Raw genomic sequence first — 20,237 nt, 5'->3', positions numbered from 1 at the left:
AGAGATAAAGGCTAAGCCTTCAGTATTTATAACAGAACAAGCTTAGAGCATCATAAAAAAGAAAATAATTTAAATTTCACTCATACAGCCAAGCATCCCAACCCAGAAACCATTTTTACTTCCTTATGCTTCTTTTTAGTCTTTATTTCTCTGTATAAGCATATAGTTTTTTGCATAGGCAACATTTTAGAGACTACATAATATTTATCCACTAACTATTCCTCTAGCTTTAGACATTCATGCTGTTCCCGATTTTTTTGACTTTTATAAATAAGGCTCTATAAACATTTTGTGGATTTATTTACTCTATCATTTCAGAACCAAGAACAGAGAGAAGTCTGCGGGGTTTCTAGTAACTGTCTTTTCGATCTTCCAAATACTCAGCAAGAGGTTCTACCTACTTCTCAACCTCTATAAATACAATCTCTCTATTGTTTGCGTAATGTTGTCTGCATAAGAAGTACAACTCCAGTCTCTAGGATGAATCTTGACCATTAAGATGGATGAATTAAGCATCTCCAGCCCAATAGTCATTGACAAAAGAACACTTATGGAGCATCAACCATGTGATGAGCAAAATACTGGAGAGGGCCCCTCCTAGGCAAAGCTAGGAATTAGAGAAGATAGAGAACATTTCCTAAACTTTTGTCTGTGATTGTGTTCATTCAGCTAATGATAGACCCTTATCCCTGAAACTAGGTATTGGGAGAAATAAGCCAAAGATTGATAAGCCACTCTCTTCTGATGGAATAGCTTTGAGAGAGCAAGACCAGAGATAAAGATTCTTCTTCAATGGGTAAGAGTAGTGGGAGTGGAGGGTGGTGAAAAGGAACCGCAAAACATCTGAGTCCTGGTCACGTGCTAGGCCTAACATTACCTCTATCCCATTTGAAGAAGTCACCTTTGGCCCAATCCACCTCCTCTAGCTGTCTCTGGGACAGGGAAGTTGAGGCCCACGCGTCTGAGCCAGGACCAAGAATAGCCATTAACATGTATTGACCCTAGGGAAGAGATGTTTGCATTTGGCCACATCAAAGTAAAATGCAAATAAATAAACCCAGTGCATGTACCCAAAGCTCCCAGATCAGGTTTTTGTGGTCTTATTCTTAAATACAAACAGATGACAAAGATAACCAGACATCTGAAAAAAAGCCTGCAAGATAAAAGAGAATGATCAAGATAAGATAATAACAGGATGTTATTAAAAAAAAAAAAAAGGAACCCCATCAGAAGCCAACAATGACCTATTGGATATAAAAATACTTGCCAAATTTTTAATGAGTTCAATGCAAGAGTAGAAGACAAATTCATATGAATCTCAGGAGGTAGAACAAAGACAAGGAATCATAACATATGAGAGAAGGATAAGAGAAATAGAAGATTAGGGCTGGCCTGGTGGTGCAGTGGTTAAGTTCGCTTGTTCCGCTTTGGTGGCTCAGGGTTCGCTGGTTTGGATCCCAGCCGTGGACCTACGCACCGCTTATCAGGCCATGCTGTGGCAGGTGTACCACATATAAAGTAGAGGAAGATGGGCATGGACGTTAGCTCAGGGCCAGTCTTCCTCAGCAAAAAGAGGAGGATTGGTGGCAAACGTCAGCTCAAGGCTAATCTTCCTCAAAGAAAGAAAGAAAAAGAAATAGAAGATTAATCTAGGAGGTACAACTTCTAATGAAAAAAAAGACTTCTTAAAAGAGAAAACCAAGGGCAAGAAAACATTAAAGAATAAAGATGAGAGATTTTCTTGGATGTTAAAGATCACGTCTCCAGATTAAAAGGGTCCACCAATTTTCCAGAACAAGAAATTAAAAGACCCATATCTAGACATATCATTATGAAGTTGCAGAAACCTAAGAATAAAGAGAAGCTTCTCAAAGCATCTAGAGGGGAGGGAGAGAAGGGGAAAAAGACGCCCTGCAAAGGATGCAAATCAGGTTGGTTTCAGATTCAGAACATTTGTTAAGATTACGGGAAAAGAAAAGAAAACTACATAGTTCCTTCGAAGCTGAGGGGAAATTACTTTTAACCCACAATTTTACATCCAGCCAAACAAAATCAAGTGTGGAGTAGAAGAGAAGCATTTTCAGACATGCAAGGAATTGCATCTCTCACACCTCCTCTATTAGAAAATTGTTTGAGAATATGCTTAAATGAAATAAGTGAATTGTCTAGCCTGGGTTCTCTGAAAGCAGAACTTGAAGCAAAGTTTTGTCAATGAAAATAATCCATAACCAATCTATAAATGAAAATTGGGGTGAATTTATTCTGAGCCAGATCTGAGGACTAGCTTAGCCCAGGGCCTTCCTTCCCACAGGAAGGGAGGGCACCAAAGAAGGGGGATGTACAGAGTGATTACACACCTTCGAAGAGAATGTTTCACATGTGATTGACAAGTCCCTTTTATAGTAGTCACTACATCGCCCTGTCAGCACAGCACAGTGATTGACGGACACAACAGGTAGTAGATCAGCTGTCTTGGGGGACACAGCAGGATGGCTGGTCTGCTGTCTCGAGCTGGGTGGTCACAGGTGAGCTCAGCAGTCAGTTCCTAGCCTAGGGAGGGATGCTTATCCTTAAGGAAAGGCTAATGTGGGGGAAGTTGCGTCTTTATCTCAAGGCCATTTGTTCTTGTTTTGGGGACATAGCAAATGCTTAAAGCAGATATAAAATGCATGCTCAACAGCCACGTCAGGCCCTTTTGGAAAAACAAGGTCAGGCCCAATTAGGTTTATACGGAATGGCTTCCTCATATACTCCAATATATCCTACTGCATTTGTTAGTCAGGTTTATATATAAGTTTATTTGGGAGTGAAATCCCTGGAAAAGAAGTGAGTGACAGAGAGAGTTCAAGAGGGGAAATGTGAAAACCTGGACAAGATGATGTCTGGGCTGCTAAGGAAGTCTGGCAAAATGCCTGGGTCACGCAGGCCCTTATACAAAAGATAACCAAGACTGTGGATGGCATCACCAAGAGCATCCACATCCTAGCTTCAAGAAACAAGCAGTGCTGCGTAATCAAAAGATTTTCACCCACTATCTATTGGAATCCACTGGACGGAATACCCTCAGGATTCAATTCCTGGCTTTTACTTTAATATGACCTTTTATATTGATATCCCTCTTTTTCATTTTAGGCACCCCACTCTCAGCTGCCTGATCTGTAGGATGTTGAAACAACTGACTTTTGTCAGAACTCCCGACGGATGGTTCAACGGGTCCTCTAGGAGCAACATCACCAAGAAAACTCTGAGGACTAATTCACTCACCATCCCCCATTTCAAATGTCTTTTTTCCCTGAGTTGTTAAGGATAGCCTCTCTCAGCCTGTCTTGAACAAGAGAATGGACTGACAAGGCTGATCACACTTTGTGCTTGACTTAACTTTAGGCCAGGTCCTGAATTCAGTATGAACTTCCTGCACTGTAACATGTCTGCTTCATCTCAGGCCCACATCCCGTCTCACATGCCTGGCCACCTGTAACATTGGCACCCTCTCCCTGCCCCCCGCACTAGCATTGTTTTTAGCACCCTTCTTCCTCTTTCCATAGTCACCAATCCCCTTTTCCATATACAAAAGTTTTGCTTGCCCACCCCGTCTCTGGGACAGTCTGGCTTAGACTTTGGGCATCTCCTTATTGCAATTGTCCCCTTTAATAAAATCTTTCCTTACTAATGCCTGGACTTGCATTTTTTTCCTCCTTTACATAGCCAGTAGACTTTTGTTCCTTTAATTCAATACCAATCATTAGGGCCACCAAATGGTATGTTTTTGTCTAAAATACCCCTTTGGGATTATAGAATAGTTTTGTAACATTTTGGTGCTACTGTAGGGGAGGAAGACATGTCCTCTACCCACTGTGGGTTCTTCTGGCTGGAGAACGAATTAAATTCACATGAGACAGACTAACAGGAGAAAATTAAACAAAACTTTATAACATGTATACATGGGAGAGGCTCAGGAAAGCTGAGCAACTCACCAAAATGGCTGAAGCCACCACCTTAAATATCATCTTCAGCTAAAGACAAAGGAAGGTGTTGGGGGTGGGGGGAGTCAGTTACAGGAGGTTACCAGACAAGCACAGTAAACAGGAATAAGATTATTATGCAGATTTAAGTCCTTGCCTTCTGCATTGATAAGAGTTTCTAGAGATAAGGTCATCCCTCCTTCCTGGTACAGAGAGGGAGACACCTTTACAGATGGAGATTTCCTTTACAATGTAAATGTTTCCCAACAAAGGGCAAGCAAACTCCACCCCTCAGTGTTGCCTTCCTGTCTGCAGTTTATTGAAAGTAACCAGCCCCAAACGATCCTCATGCCAAAGAGACATATCTTGGGGTGGCCAATTCCAGTCCCCGACACCACTCATGAAGAATAGGTCAGCACCGGGCATTTAAATTTGTAGCACCAAGATTATTAAGTAGATCTAGAGTAAAAGAAAAGTTGGCTTTCTTACTTGTAAGATCTGTGAAAATGATATTGCTACAAATACACACCAGTACAAGGGACTACGCTCTACTTCTCTTCCCAGCTCTATTTCTGTGAAAGTTCAGTTACAAAAGCTAAGTCACAAAAGGTCCCCAAATACTGTTTTGGTGGAGTTCCTTTTCTAGATATGACAAGAGGAGGTTCTAGATTTCTGGCAGCCTGGTCTGTTGTCGTGTTTGCTATCTAAAAAGTTACCTAGTGGCCGAGTCCAGTTACCCAGGAAACCAACTAAGTCATTACTAGGATCTAGAAACAAGAGAAGCTGGATGGTTCCCAAAAGAATTTGTGTACAAAAGTCAAGTTTTATTATGCTTTAGACAGCTTACTAGCAAATTGTAGCCAGGTATTGGACTCATTCTAAGGAGTGAGTAAGGATGAAAAATGATCCTTGGAAGCACTTGCCTCTCCACCCTTCCCCTTCACATAATCCCCCCAAATGGCTCCAATAGTCTGTAAAATCAAATATATGGAGAAAAGATCTAGCAGCAACCCCTGCCTTTTGCAGGATCTACCCGCCAGCCGCAAGATACACACACCAATCTCACGGGGGACACACACAAAGGTCCTGTCTCTCTTCTCGGGACAGGAAGAGGAGGGGTGGGAGAGTCAACTACAGATTGACTAATTCGTAAACTGTCCTACCTCTCTTTCAAATCTTACCTGAAACTGAAAGCATAGCTTCCTCCAAGATAAAAGGGCCGGAGCACTGCCTCCTCGAAAGGCACCGGGACCGAACCACTGAGGATCCACAGGAAGTCAGGTACCTGACAACCCCGAGCTCTGTCCTCTGAAGGGAAGGGGCTCTGAATGTAAGGAACCTGGGAAGGTCCCCCGAGGAGAGACTGGTGTTAGGATGGGGCTGGGAGAAGGTCTGAAGATTGGGGTGATTGCAGCAGTAAGGGCAATGTGTCAAGGGGTGATGTGACACGAGGTCAGTTCTGTGCAAGAAGTATTCCAGGTAGGGAAGTGAGGTCAGATCTGGCAAAACGGAAAACGTCTTGAAGGAAAGACATGCAGTTGATCCATCCCTCTTGAAATTTGAAAACTTAATCTTAGATTGTGCAATTTATCACCCAGGCCCTGGAGGCAGCACTGTTGGTGCCTGTGTCTCACAAAGTCCTTTGTGCAGAAGGGCTCTCCCTCTTTCTATGGTTAGTCAAGCCTAGAGCTTCAGGCCAGAACAGGAATATACTTAATTTCCTCACTTCCCTCCCAACTCCGTGCACACACCAGCTTCTACTTCTCCTTCCAACCAAGAAATCCCCAAAGCGGCCGTGCATGTTAGCTCTCCTGGATCGTGGTAGAAGTTGACAATGTCAAGAGATATTTTGAAGTATTGACTTCAGTTTGAGCCCAGGTTAAAGAAACTTTGAAAAGAATTTTTTATTTTTGTTGTTGAGGAAGATTGTCCCTGAGCTAACATCTGTTCCAGTCTCCCTCTAGTTTGTATGTGGGTCACTGCCACAGTATGGTTGAGGACTGGTGTAGGTCTGCATGGGATCCAAACCTGCAAACCCAGGCTGCCAAAGCAGAGTGTGCCAAACTTAACCACTATGCCACAGGGCCGGCCCCAGAGGAATTTTTTTTAAAGCATTCATGAAAAGACACAGTATTTCTCTAAGGGGAAGTACAATGGTAAGCCCTCTGAAAGGTCTGCTAAAATGTGATCTACTCTCACTGGCACTCTGTGTGACATGCAGCTCTGCCTGTTACCAAGATTCTTTTCTCTACCAGCTCCCTACTGGGGGCCAGAGGTCACATTCACCTCGTCCCTGTGTGCAGGACCCAGGCAGAGCTGGTTACAGGCAATGCTGGTTCGCTGTTCAGGAAGGAGCCTGGACTTCCAGATTCCAATTAGGGATTCATTCAGGCACAGTGGAGGCATCCGCATGCTCACGATGACATGAATGTTCACACCTCCCTTTCATTATCTTATATTTATTTGCAGTTATTTTTGAACTTGGAGATGACATCTCTTCTAGCCATAGCAGTTCAGTTTTTGATCCTAACTCCGTGGAGGATACAACAGGTAATATATACCATCCACTCCCAACTCAATCCTACTGACCTTGCTCTCCCCTTGCGTCTTTGCAACAATGGAGCTCCCACAGCTGAGTCTGTGGTCAAAGCCATTTAGAGATCGTGAATCTGAAAAGATTTTTTAAAATAATATCAGGAAAGAAAACTGAGTCACAAAGCCTAGCTTTTTCTTCTTACACTACTTATAGTATAATAAGACTGTCTTCATACATGTACCACACATGAGTCTTATGACAGGAACATGTCAGATTTCATGCTGAGTAAGAGGTCCATGCTGTGGGCTCTGGGCGGCATTCAGTTCATGCTGTTTCCTCAGTGAATGGATCAAGGGACACTACTCTTTCTTTGCAGGTGACCAGCTGGATATTGTCAACCCAGTCATCTCAGCTGGACATGGCTGACAATGCATTTGATGATCAGTATGAGGGCTGTACTAAAGAAATGGAGAAAAAGGCACCCCAGCTGTTAAAAGAAGAAATGCGAATGAATGGACTTTTAAGGAGTGAATGGGAAAAGGCAGAAGAATACTGGAAGCAAAACATGAAGAAGAGAATAAACTATCCAAAACAATTCAATGATTTCCACGGAACAGCTCTAGTGGCCTATACGGGGGACATTGCAGTAGAATTTAACAGAGCTGTAAGAGAATTCCGTCAAAATTCACTTAACTTTCACTTCAAAGCCTTCCATTATTATTTGACAAGAGCACTTCAGCTTCTCTCTACAACGGAGTGTTACACTGTTTATAGAGGTTCTAAGACCAAGTTTTATCACAGTAAGAGAGGAAGTGTACGTTTTGGGCAATTTACCTCATCATCTTTGGATAGAACTGTAGCTACGAGAGACTATCTTGGAGCAGGTGGGACACTGTTTACCATCAGAACCTGCTCGGGTGTTGATATTCAAGCATTCTCTACGAAACCACATGAAAAGGAGGTGCTAATTCCAGGGTATGAGGTGTATCAGAAAGTCACCGTACAAGGCACAAATGAAAAAAGGAATGAAATTTTACTTGAAAGTCCAAAAAAAATGAAGAGTACCTTCAACTGCTTCCATATTTCCACTGGCAATACAAGAGTGGGAGACAACAACTTCGCCAGGTCAGGTGAGTCTGGGACCGTGTTCCAGGTGGGAGTGGTGTGGCCATGATGAACTAGAAGGTGGGTTGCTCCGCTACCAGAAGCCACCAGGGCAGAGAACGATGGGGCCTTCAACCAACTGCTGAAGAGCATTAGGTTCCTCAAAAGACAGGGCTGAGATCCTGGAATACAGAGCAGCTCAGGCAGTTTCTAGTCCCGCCAAGCGCCCAAGCTCCCTGCTGTGCAGAAATGTCAGAAAGATCTCCTGAGCACCAGAGAACACGAGTCATGGAATATACCAGAATGTGTGGCAGTAGAAAGGGTCAGGGGAGTCAGGAGACCCGGTTCTAGGCAGAATGGTGTGGCCGCTGCAGTAATCCCAGCAAATATCCAGGTGCCTGAAGTCAGGAGGTGGCCGTGGAGGTCAGGGGAGGTTGGGAACTGGTGTTGGCGATGAGGTGTTCTAGGAGAAAGGGCGAAAGCTGGGCAGACTGAGGGGTGTGGTGAGAAAACAGGACAGTGGACCTTGAGATTTCCAGTGTGGCCGGTTTGTAAGTTCTGAGTTGGTTGGAGGACATTTCCATAGAAGTGGTTGGCTAGATTGAAGAGCAGGTGAATAGTATTGGAGCTGAGGAGATCAAAGAACTGCAAGGTTTTGTGGCGTGGCCCACATAGTAAACCACATGCGCAGGGATGACGCCTGGCCTGACGAAGGTTAGAGGTGGTAAAAGCGGAGCACACAAACCTCAGTGAAGGCATATCAGTCAGTAATGGTTGGAAATAGTAATGGAGAGCATCAAGAAAAGCTATTACCTCTCCAGCCACATGATGGGTGAGAGGTTCCATCAGGAGCAACCTCCGCTTTACCCAACCATTCCCAAGGTGTCCTGGCTTTCAGGTTTCCATGCATTTACACCCATCGTTCCTTCTAGCCTGAAGTCTCTTTGACTTCATGTCGCATTCATCCAATCTAAGACACGATCAATTTAGTACAGGAATTGTCTTTCAAGACCTAGCTCAAATATCACTTCAATGCTAAGCCTTCCTTGATACTTTTAGGCAGTTAAACGTCATACCATACTCTGTGTCACTGGTTTGGGGTCAGACCACCTCAGTGGTAATCCAGGCTCTATCGCTACTGGCTCTGTGACTAATTGTCTGAACAATCTATATCTCATTTGCCTCCTTCACAAAATAAGGATACAAATAATAAATACCTCAGTAGTATTTCTGTGAGACTAAAGAAGAGGAGTTCATAACTTATTGCCTGGCACATAGACATTGCTTAACAAATACTGTCTTTTTTCCCAGGGAGAACCTTACCCACGTCTCAGCCATACCCTCACCATCTCTGTGATAATCATTTGTTTACAGTCTGGTGAGCTCTTTAATCCCAGAGACATCGTCTCCCTGTTCCATCTGCACTCGGGGTCTGTCGTTAATGCCTGGCTTGAATCAGGGCTCCCGTACATGTTGTTGAAGAAGATTAAGCTTTGTTGAGATGCCAGAAGGGGATCTGAGTTGTGGGGGAACTGAACATCCAGTAGGTTTCAACCAAATTAGTCTTTATGCTTCCAAAGGGTGCTGGAAACCAGAGAAATGTTTGGTGTAGAAAGAGGACCACAGAGAGTGATGACAGGGGGACTCAGATTTGACAGGAAGGAACTTTGAATTTGGATCGAGTCTGATGAACACAGGGTAGCCAGGTGGACAGTCCAGGCGAGGAGAGCTGTGGCCCTCCATCTCCAGCCCAGCGGTTGACGTTCATCCAGACTCAGGCAGGCTGAGGACCCCAGGTGAGAAAAGACTCCCCCAAGAGTCAGACCTCCAGTTAACACTAGTTAGTGGAGAAAGGAGTATATGTGTTGCTGCAAAAGATGAACTTCCATGAGGTCAGGACCTAGAAACATCTTCCTGGGTGGAGAAAGACAAGCACGGAGGGGCTCCCAGGATGGCCAGGGAGCTACAGGCCCCACGTAGGGAAGGCCTGTCTTACCGAGGCACCTGTAGCTTGGAGCACAGGGGCCTGGGAGGTCTCTCTGGAAGGGACTGAAGGGCTCCTGAAGCCTGAGAGCTCAGTCAGCCAGGTGACTTAAATTCAGAGAGCGAAAGGCGATGTCCTCACAGCCCTCTCTCTCTGGTATTCCTGAGCAGTGCAGGGTCCAACTCTGGCCAGGTACAGGGAGCCCCCAGAGCCCACTCTTTTGGGTTTTGTCCCTAAGGCGAAGCTTGAAATGTTTGGGAGGGCCATGTCTTGAGAAACTCCATGGAGAAACCTTTCCTTCTCTTCTCCCCTCCTGTCCACAGGAAGGAGAGGAAGCCCTGAGTTCCTTCTGCTGCTTCCTGGCCTCCTCGCCTCGCTGCTCCTCCCTGTGGAGCTGTAACCACCCCTGCCTGGTGCCTGGTTCTGCGTGGGGTTTGTGAAGAGGGGTGTCAGAGGGAGGCAAAAGGGAAGGGAGCTTAATGGCTTGCCAGCACTGGCAGTGTTGGGAAGGGTGCAACATAGATCATTTGGGTGACCTCCATTAGCGCTCATGTCTTCCAAGACATCTGAGGGAGCTACTGGGTCTGTCTGCAAAAGGATGCTCTGTCTTCAAATTTACTGCCTGAGATAAGTCCCTGTTCTTCTTGACACTTTGCTATGATTAAAAAGCCATATTTTTATGCACTGTCAGCAGTAACAGTCTTAAAAATGCAATTTAATTGTGATGTTATAATCTAAAAAAATAAACCGTTTGTAATCACACGTTGCTTTTCCATGGCTAGATATTTCTATGGGTTGTATCACTTGCTCCAAAAATTCTCCCAGGGCATTAGATTTGATGCTGGCATTTTCATAGTTGAGAAAGTTCCTGTATTATCCTTCTCAAGGATGTCCATGCAGTCCTGATCGATTGAGCCAGAAATACAAGAGCTGTCTTAGATAAATCCCTCACGCTAGACCACCCCACCAGAAATCCAAGCAGTTACCAAGCCCTGTCAACCCACTGTAATAATAGCTCCCAGATCTCTTCCTTGCTTCTCACTCCCTCTCAATATCTCCAAGGAAATGGACAGGCACGTTCTGATGTGCAGTTAGCCAGGAAGTCTGGGCCCAGAGCCTGGCGCTCTACTCCCCAAGGGTCAGTTTGGCTAAGAGGCACAGAACTCACCCAGTCTTCACTACCCACTCTCCATCCTGAAGAGTACCCTGCCCTTGGCCTACCAGCTATTGAGACAAACGAGAATGAAATAAGTAAAACCATATAGCAAAATGGCATAATAATAGACAAAAAGATCATCAGAGAGAATAAAGAGTCCAGAAAGAGACCCACGCAAACACAGGCACTCCGGCTACGGCAGGGGTGCCCTCACAAATCCGTGGGGAAAAGGGAAGAGTCAATGAATGGTCATGGGGCAACTTGTTCTCCACATGAAACAAAAATGGAATTGGATTCCTACATTGCACCAAACGCCAAAGTAATCCCAAAGAAACTAAAGACCTAAATGTGAAAATAAACCTCTAAAACTATTCCAAAAAATGCAGGAGAATATTTTTTTTAACCTCAGAGCAGGAAGATATTTCTTAGAAAAAAGAAACAAACAAACAGGAAAACAGGTTTATCCTTGTTCATGCCTAATTCAGGCCACAGTGGGGCTCTGCTTACGGTCACTCAGGAAAGCAGGACGCTGAGGCTCCGTCACAGAACGTGCTTTCACAGTTACCAAGGCAGGAAAAGGGAGTGTGGTGAATGGGTGACGCCATCCCGGATCACATGGCTTCTGCTCCCATTGCACTGATCAGATGAAGCACATGTAACTTCAAAAGGACCTTCGAGGTTCCTGGAAGAAGAAAGGAGGAAAATTTACAATAAGGCCTACGGATTGGGGAAGTACTTCTTAAGACCAAAAAGTACAAACTATAAAAAAAAAATAATAAATTAGACCTAGTAAAGAAAATATGGTTCAAATTTACTGGGTGTAAACTGTGCATCAGGCATTCATTGTTCTAAGCTCTTTACATGTTTACTCGTTCAGCCCTCATAATAACCTATGAGGTAAGTTCTATTGTTTTCCAATTTTCCAATCCAGGAAATGAGAGGTTATGTAACGGACTAGGAAAGAAACAAGGGAAGACGACAAACCAGGGAAAGGTGGTGGGATTCTAAGGATTAGCTGGGGCTTATGCTATTTAAGCAGTGAAAACCCACGCTCCAGATGGGATGGACTGAGGCCAGAGGTCTGCACACAATTGGCTACAAAAAAACCCTATTGTTCTTTGCTAAGGACGGAGTCTTCAGTTAGCATCTGGCACATGGGAGTCATTAAAAGTTCATGATTGTTTATCAGCCTCAGGGAAAGACCCACTTGTGATGAAATAAAGCATTCCGTTTTGATATCTCTTGGGGAAGAGCTTCTGTAACTCAAAGTTTTCCTTTTACACAGCAAGTGAATGAAGTCATGATCAGTGAAACTTCCGAATGGAAAAAGACACAACAAACTTCAAGGGCAGAAGCAGACTGGGAAAGGTTCTCTGCAAGATGTATAACATGTAAAGAACATCTACAAATCAATAAAAAAAAAAGACAAACAATAGAAAAATTGGAAAAACAAACGAACAGGCCACTCACCCATGGGAAAAATGAACATTTTTAAATGCTCATTTTATGTAAATTGCAATGGAGATGCAAGTTGAAACAAGGAGATATTACTTCGCCTATAAGATTGGCCACTAGACCTTGTCAAGCTGTTGCTATTTAAGAAACATCTTTTCCTAGCTTTGAATCTGCATGAGATCCCATACCTCTTGCACTTATATTTTCCTTTTCAGTGGACACTGTTTATTTAATATCCTGGAAAGAAAGGTCTTGATGCATCCTTTAAGGTTGCAACTCATGAAGCATTTTATAAGCAATACTATGATATAAACCGTTATCTCCATACTAGTGCAATACTTTGTATATTTTTTTTCAATTCAAGAATCCACAAGTTCAAGAAGTATGTGATTGCCTCTTTTTTTTAAATTTCTGTCGCCAAACATCCATGACCCTTCCATTTTTCCTTTCCAGATAGCAGACCTCATTCTTGTGGGCTTCATCAAAGGTCTCTTTTCCCTTTGCTTTTTTTCCCTTTCCACAATCACAACACTTCTGCGAGTTTCTTTTCTTTCAAGTCATCGTATGTTCACTCACGAGACATATAGAACAGGTCAGCTGCTTGCTGGGGCTGCAGCCCCCTTAGGACACGGCTCTTAGGTGAGGGTGAGCACACTGGGCTTCAGAGCCTCTCCTATGGCTGAAAGACAGGTTTCTCCTCAGTCTGTTCCATAAACGATGACTGGACTTAAACACATCCAAAAATGGCAGAGCCTGATCGCCGAAGCCCAGGATCTGTGTTCAGGCTCCTCTCGGGCATCAGGGGTCTTGACCACTCTGGCTATCCCGACTCTTCAGCCCGTCCACTAGTTTCTATTACAATTGCCCAACATCAGGAGGATTCTGGCAAGGTTTACAGACATCTATCTTTCAGAGAGTATGTGCTGAAAGCTTAAAGGGCAAAGGAAAAACAGAAGAAAATCAAGGTGGCAAAGGGGAAAAATAGCCAAGGTTTGGTGGGGGGTGTAGTTGGAGGCTGCTTTATGAAATGGGGTTGTGATATTCTTTTTTTTTAAAGATTTTATTTTTCCTTTTTCTCCCCAAAGTCCCCTGGTACATAGTTGTATATTTTTAGTTGTGGGTCCTTCTAGTTGTGGCATGTGGGATGCCGCCTTAGCATGGCTTGATGAGTCGTGCCATGTCCACGCCCAGGATCCCAACCAGTGAAACCCTGGGCCACTGAAACAGAGCGTGCGAACTTAACCACTCGGCTACGGGGTCGGCCCCAGGGGTCGTGATGTTCTTAAGTGAAGATGCTTGTGGGAGTTTGGCCCGCTTCACGACAAAACTTGCTGGATGTTATGGATTCACTAGCGCTGGCCTACCAAGACAGGTGGGAGAATTCGGAGACGCCTTACGTACTTAGCACTGTCACTGCTTCCCAGGACCACGAGACACAGATAAGGTTTCTTATTTACCTAGGAACAAGGTGGCATTATATTCACAAGGGTCTTATTGTTAGGATGACCTAAGGTCTGGTTACAAATCCTGGTTCAAAAGGCTCCATCAGTGAGGGTCAAGGGGAAGCCCCAGACGGTTGGTTTTGATAGACCTCACCTTTCTCCCTCACACCAACATTCACAGCCTCAGCACCACTTCCTGCCCAGGGGTCAAAAGGACCAATCTCATTTTGCACTTGGCCCCTGTTTCTGAAGCCCAGGTCTTCCAGGTCATCCACATAAGACTCCACACATTCCCGTCTCTAACCCCGTAGCCTTCTCTTCTTTACCTTCTGAAAAGCATCCACCATGCCCACTGGAACTCGTGGTCATTTGTTAGTAAAATGCCCCATTTCCTCGTCCTCTTTCTAAATGTTCTCTTCACCTTCTTGCTCTAACTGAAACATGATCTCTCCTGAGGATACTGCAGCTTCATTCTCCCTACTGCTCAGACTCAGAAACTTGGAGTTATCCTTGACTTTTCTCTTTGTCTCCCAGCACACGTCTGGTCCATAGGCAAAACTTGCTGTCTCTACCTTCAAATTATAGGCTGAATTCAACCCAGCCACTTCTCACCACTGCACCACTACCACCGTGGACTAAGCCACCACTGTTTCTCACTTGTAGATAATTAAATTGTTTTTCTCAACCTCCCTCATTGCTCTCCTCACTCTTGGAGGGGTCGGAGAGTTAAAAACTACATTTCCCAGGGGCTGGCCCCGTGGCCGAGTGGTTAAGTTCGCGCGCTCCGCTGCAGGCGGCCCAGTGTTTCGTTGGTTCGAATCCTGGGCGCGGACATGGCACTGCTCATCAGACCACGCTGAGGCAGCGTCCCACATGCCACAACTAGAAGGACCCACAACGAAGAATATACAACTATGTACTGGGGGGCTTTGGGGAGAAAAAGGAAAAAAATAAAAAAATCTTTAAAAAAAAAACAAAAAAAAACTACATTTCCCAGACCCCATTGCAGCTAGGGTCTAGCAATCAGTTCCTGATAATAATCACACACAGAAAATATAGAAGGTGGAAAGTGAGGTGGAGGTCATCTTTTTGCTGCTGTGGCTGCTGACAAGCAAAGGTAGACAGACAGGACTGTTTTGGTGGTCAGATTCTGGGCTCCCTGTGCCTTCCAAGGTCTCTCCACCAGCTTCGTGGGTGTATGGCAATAATTGTAGGAGTAGAATCTGCTTTCTGATAACGGGGTTTCAGTTACATGGTGTGACCTTGAAGTCCAATGCCAGTGGGGACCCCTGACTTCTACTCCTCCAGCCCTTCCAACAATTTTGTAAGCCCCTAATCCCTATATTGACTCTCTTTCTGTGTAAAGTGCCTAGTTTCCTTCACAGAACCCCGACTGGTACAAGCTCCTCACTGAGCTCCCTGCTTCTGCTCTCCTCCACCAGAGTGACTGGGCACACTTAAGTCTAGACGTGTAGTTTCTCTGCTCAAATCCCCGAACAGCTAACAGCCAAAGTCCTTACAACGCCCTAAAAAGGCCATGTCCAATTTGGCACCCCGTAAACCTTTTGATCTCATCTTCCATTACTCTCCTAATTGCTCACTCTGCTCCCACCACACTGACTTCCTTGTAATTTCTGAAACATGGAGGCACACGTTTGCCTCAAGGCCTTGGTTTGTGTTCTTGCTGCCTGGAGCTTACTTGCCCTGGATAGCTGCCTGACTTACAGAGTTCACTTCAGGTCTTCACTCCAATGCCCCCTTCTTGGCGAGCCATGCCAGCCTTATCCATACACACACACATTTTCTGCTTTATGCTTCTCCTTGGCACTTGTCACAATTTAAAATTCTATGCATATATTTTTTTACCCAGTTTCATATCACAACCTGCCTTCTCTACACTCCTGGTCCTTCTTGTCCCTCTCTAAGATTTCTTTTTGCCATAGCGGTTACTACCTGCAAGCATCCTGTATCATTTATTTGTTACTTATTATATTTATTTGTGTATTGCCTGTCTCTTCCTCATCTCTAGAATTTAAGCTCCAAGAGGGCAGGGATCTCTGTAGGTTCACTGCACTGATGTGGCCCAAGCACTTAGAACAATGCCTGGCATGTATGAGGAGCTTAGGAAATCTGTATTGTATAAATGAATTGTCTTCAATCTATGAACTGGAAAACTAAGACGTAGCAGAGGATGCTTCCTCAAGGTACCCAGCCAGAAAGAGGTACATTTGGAGTTATCCACGGCAGGGGGAAGGATTTCATTAATTTTTAATGTTTTATTACGGTGTACCATACATACAGAAAAGTACACAAAGCGTGAATGTACAGCTTGATGAATTTTCACAAAATGATCACGACAGAACATTGCCAGCAATTTAGAAGCCTCTGTGCAGCCCCCTAGTCATTACTTCTCCCAAGGGTAACCACTATTGTAGCTTTCAACACCATACATTCATTTTGCCTGTTTTAGATCTTTATATAGATGCATCACATGGGATGTATTCTTGCGTGTCTGACTTCATCCACTCAAAATGACATGTATGAGACTCATTCACATTGTTGCAGATATCTGTATTTTATTATTTATTTTATTGCTCTACTAAATTCCTTTGTACAGGTAAATAATTTACTTCCCTGTTCTACTATTGATGACATTTTATTCTTTCAAATTTGGCTATTACGAAAAATGCTACTATGAACATTGTTGCACATGTTGTATACATGTGTACACGTTGTTGAACACATCACTCATTTCTGTTGGGTGTGTACCTAGGAGCGGAATGACTGTGACATATAATATATCAGATGGTGGTCAACTTAAGCAGATGCGACCAAACAATATTCCAAAATGGTTCCTTTAGTCCACATCCCAACCAGAAGTGAACAAAGTTCCTATTGCTCCATTTTGTCATCAATACTTGCTGTTGCTGATCTTTTTAATTTGGCCATTCTGGTGGGCTTTGATTTGCATTTCCCTGCTGTTCGTTGAAATCAATCATGTTTTCATGTGCTTATGGATCATTAGGATACTTTCTTTTGTGAAGTGCCATTCATGTCTCCTGCCTGATTTTCTATTGGGCTCCCTGTATTTCTCTTCTTGATACACAGGAGTTCTTTATCTATTCTTTAAAAAAATCCTTTGTTGGCCGTATGTGTTGCAAACGTAGAGGAGGGAGACAATTCCTCTGCCCTCTAGGTCCTTCTGGCTGGCCTAAGAATTAAAGTGACATGAGACAGAAGAACAGGGGAAAACCAAACAAAGCTTTATAACATAGATACATGGGAAGAGCCCAGGAGAGCTGAGGGACTCACCAGAATGACTGAGGTCACCACCTTAAATACCGTCTTCAGCTAAAGATCCAGGATGTTGCGGCTGGGGGGAGGCAGTTGTGAGAGATTACCAGAAAAAGCACAGTAAACAAGAGTAAGGTTGTTACACAGGTTTAAGTCCTTGCCTTCTGCGTTGATAAGAATTTCTAGAGATAAGGTCATCCCCTTCTTCCTGGTACAGAGAGGGAGACACCTTTACATTACCTTAATGTAAATGTCTCTTCCAAAGGGTAACTTCTACGTGATTTTCAGAGCTTCTCCCCTGTCTGCAGTTTCTTTTTTTTTTTAAGATTTTATTTTTCCTTTTTCTCCCCAAACCCCCCCAGTACATAGTTGTATATTTTGATTGTGGGTCCTTCTAGTTGTGGCATGGGGGGCACCACCTCAGCATGGCCTGATGAGTCGTGCCATGTCTGCGTCCAGGATCCGAACCGGTGAAACCCTGGGCCTCCGAAGCAGAGCACATGAACTTAACCACTAGGCCACGGGGCCAGCCCCTGCAATTTCTTAAAAGTAACCAGGCCAAAATAATCCTAATGCCAAGAGATACATCTTGTGGTGGCAAATTCTTCTCCCCTACACAAATATCATTACCCATGCTGTGGCTTACTTTTCCACTCTTTTAATAGGGTTTTTAAAAATGGAAACAGAAATTATTCATTTTAAGGTAGTCCAGTTTATTCAGTCTTTTCTCTTAAGGTTGGTTTTATTGTATCCTGTTTAGGAAAACTTTCTCTACCCAAAGATCAAGAATTTCTCCAATATGATCTTCTAAAAGGCTTTTTGTTTTGTCACACATAGATCACCAACCCACCTGGAATTGATTTTGGTGTGTGATTGAAGGAGGAATCAAATTTTTTTTTTTTTGAGGAAGATTAGCCCTGAGCTAACTGCTGCCAATCCTGCTCTTTTTGCTGAGGAAGACCAGCCCTGAGCCAACATCCATGTCCATCCTCCCCCACTTTATATATATATATATACGGGACGCCTATCATAGCACGGTGTGCCAAGCAGTGCCATGTCTGCACCCCGGATCGGCACCAGCGAACACTGGACCACCAAGAAGTGGAACGTGTGCACTTAACTGCTGTGCCACCAGGCCAGCCCCAGGAATCAAATTTCATCATTTTCCCTCTAGATATCCAATTAACTGCAGGTCACGGTCAGAGTGGAGGACCAGCCTCCTGCTCTGTACCACTGCCAGGAGTTTCTTGAAAGCTGTCATACCCTCCCTGGACCTTCATAAATAAATGACAAGCAATCCAGTATATTAGAGTATATGAGGAAGCCATTTGGGTTAAAACTAATTTGGCCTGACCTTGTTTTTCCAAAAGGGCCTGACATGACCTGTTAAGTATGCATTGTATATCTGCTTTGAGAGTATTTACTATGTCCTGAAGACAAGAATGATGCCCTTAAAGATAGAGTTGTAACTTCCCCCCATATCAGCATGTCTTTAAAGATAAGCATCTCTTCCTGGGAACTAAGGATTAATTACCGACCTGCTGTGCTTACCTTATGGCCACCTACCTGCTGACCACCGAAATGTTGTGCCAGTAATCTCGTGACTATTGTAAAAGGGACATTCCTGTCATACGTCATGTATGCTCTTTGTTCCAAAATGGTATATAGCCACTCTGTACACCCTACATCTTTGGTGTCCTTCCTTCCTTGGAGAAGGAAGGTCCAGGGCTAGTCCTCAGATCTGACTCATAATAAACTCACCCCAATTTTGATTTATAGATTGATTATGGATTATTTGCATCAATAACCTCAAGTGAGAAGCAAGCCATTGGTCCCTGTGTTTAAGAAAAATATGGAGATTCTTAGCAAGAAGCTGATAAGTGGGTGGCATACATTTTCTTATAGTGAGAACACGGCATCTGAAACTGAAAGTCTTGGCACCTGTCAGCCATTTTAGTCCTTAGCAAGCCTTGATAAGGTGCCTTCTAGTGAAGTCCCAGGGACGTCTTCCCTTGATACACCCCACGTGATCGAAGCCAACAGCTTTGCCATTTCCCTGGCTGTGGAGGTCAGTTGATAGATTGCACCTGGAAGGGAAGCTTAGCTGCACATCATTAGTGCTTTCAAATAAGTGACAGTGTCATCTCGCCCACAATGCTCTGCCAGGCAGTGACCATGGGGGAGTAACCAGAAGTTGCACAGGCCTCCCACGGATGGATCACCACAGGAGAGTTCTGGTTCTTGCTTTGCAGTAGATGTCATGCCCATAAGAGCTGTGGGAGGGGCATCTGGCCACTCAAGTCCAGCTTCTGCTTAAACCTGACGATAAAAATGGCAAGCAATAGGATATATTGGAGAATATGAGGAAGCCATTTGGTATAAACCTAATTCGGCCTGACCTTGTCTTTCCAAAAGGGCCTGACCGTGGCTGTTGAGCATGCATTGTATATCTGCTTTAGAGATTCCCTATGGCAAGAACAAAGGCCCTTGAGATAAAGGTGCAACTTCCCTCCCCCTCCCAACGTTGGCATCTCCTTAAGGATTAAGCATCTTTCCTTAGGCTAGAAACTGATTGCTGCGCTCACCTGTGACCACCCAGCTCGAGACAATAGACTTGCCTCCTGCTACGCCCTCTGAGAGAGCAGACCCACTACCTGCTGTGTCCATCAAGCGCTGTGCTGACAGGGCAATCTTGTGACTATTGTGGGAGGGACATTTCAATCATATGTGAAATGTCCTGTATGGGGGTATATAACCACTCTGTATACCTCACTTCTTTGGTGCCCTTTCTTCCTTTGGGAAGAAAGGCCTCGGGCCATGCTCCTCAGACTTCAGCTCAGAATAAACTCACCCAAATTTTCATTTATAGATTGGTTATGGATTATTTTCATCGACAAACCTTAACCAGTTGATTCTTTCTAGAATCCCACTTTACAATTTCACCACCTTCCCTGATTCCACACAGTTTGAGCCTTAAAGGCATTCATGAATTAATAAGTCTTTACAACTGTTCATAGACAAGGGTCATGCAACTATTTGTAGACAAAAACCAAATCCTTGTAACTTTTTTGCCAACAGGCACTGTATCAATTCTAGCACTTGAGCTTGCTTTAAAAGTACATGTACCAGGGCCAGCCCAGTGGTACAGCGGCTGAGTTCGCACGTTCTGCTTTGGCAGCCCAGGGTTTGCCGGTTCAGATCCCAGGTGTGGACCTATGCACCGCTTGTCAAACCATGCTGTGGCAGGCATCCCACATATAAAGTGCACAATGATGGGCATGGATTTTAGCTCAGGGCTAGTCTT

The 20,237-nt window shown here is 44.2% G+C and overlaps 1 protein-coding gene and 1 long non-coding RNA gene across 3 annotated transcripts in view; one reads left to right on the top strand and one right to left on the bottom strand.

The window, feature by feature from the left end:
• LOC139084181 (uncharacterized) overlaps nucleotides 1-11,374 on the bottom strand; it is a 44,951-nt gene extending 33,577 nt beyond the window's left edge. Inside the window, exon 1 of the long non-coding RNA XR_011541562.1 lies at nucleotides 11,250-11,374. This is a non-coding gene — a long non-coding RNA (uncharacterized lncRNA). The remainder of the gene's footprint in view (nucleotides 1-11,249) is intronic.
• On the top strand, nucleotides 5,068-18,707 carry LOC103549325 (T-cell ecto-ADP-ribosyltransferase 2-like). Of its 2 annotated transcripts, none has more exons than XM_070625937.1 (4): nucleotides 5,068-5,243; nucleotides 6,432-6,512; nucleotides 6,875-7,628; nucleotides 17,771-18,707. In XM_070625937.1, exons 2-4 carry the CDS (start codon nucleotides 6,450-6,452, stop codon nucleotides 17,791-17,793), a joined length of 840 nt encoding a protein of 279 aa, XP_070482038.1. In that variant the 5' UTR covers nucleotides 5,068-5,243; nucleotides 6,432-6,449; the 3' UTR covers nucleotides 17,794-18,707. The 2 variants fall into 2 exon arrangements, with proteins under 2 accessions (XP_070482038.1, XP_070482037.1); XM_070625936.1 differs by lacking the exon at nucleotides 17,771-18,707 and adding an exon at nucleotides 9,910-10,348.
• Nucleotides 18,708-20,237: the final 1,530 nt, after the last annotated feature.

The sequence above is a fragment of the Equus przewalskii genome, chromosome 6, assembly GCF_037783145.1.
Source record: "Equus przewalskii isolate Varuska chromosome 6, EquPr2, whole genome shotgun sequence".
Classification (NCBI taxonomy): Eukaryota; Metazoa; Chordata; class Mammalia; order Perissodactyla; family Equidae; genus Equus; species Equus przewalskii.
This window is presented reverse-complemented; position numbering and strand designations above follow the sequence as displayed.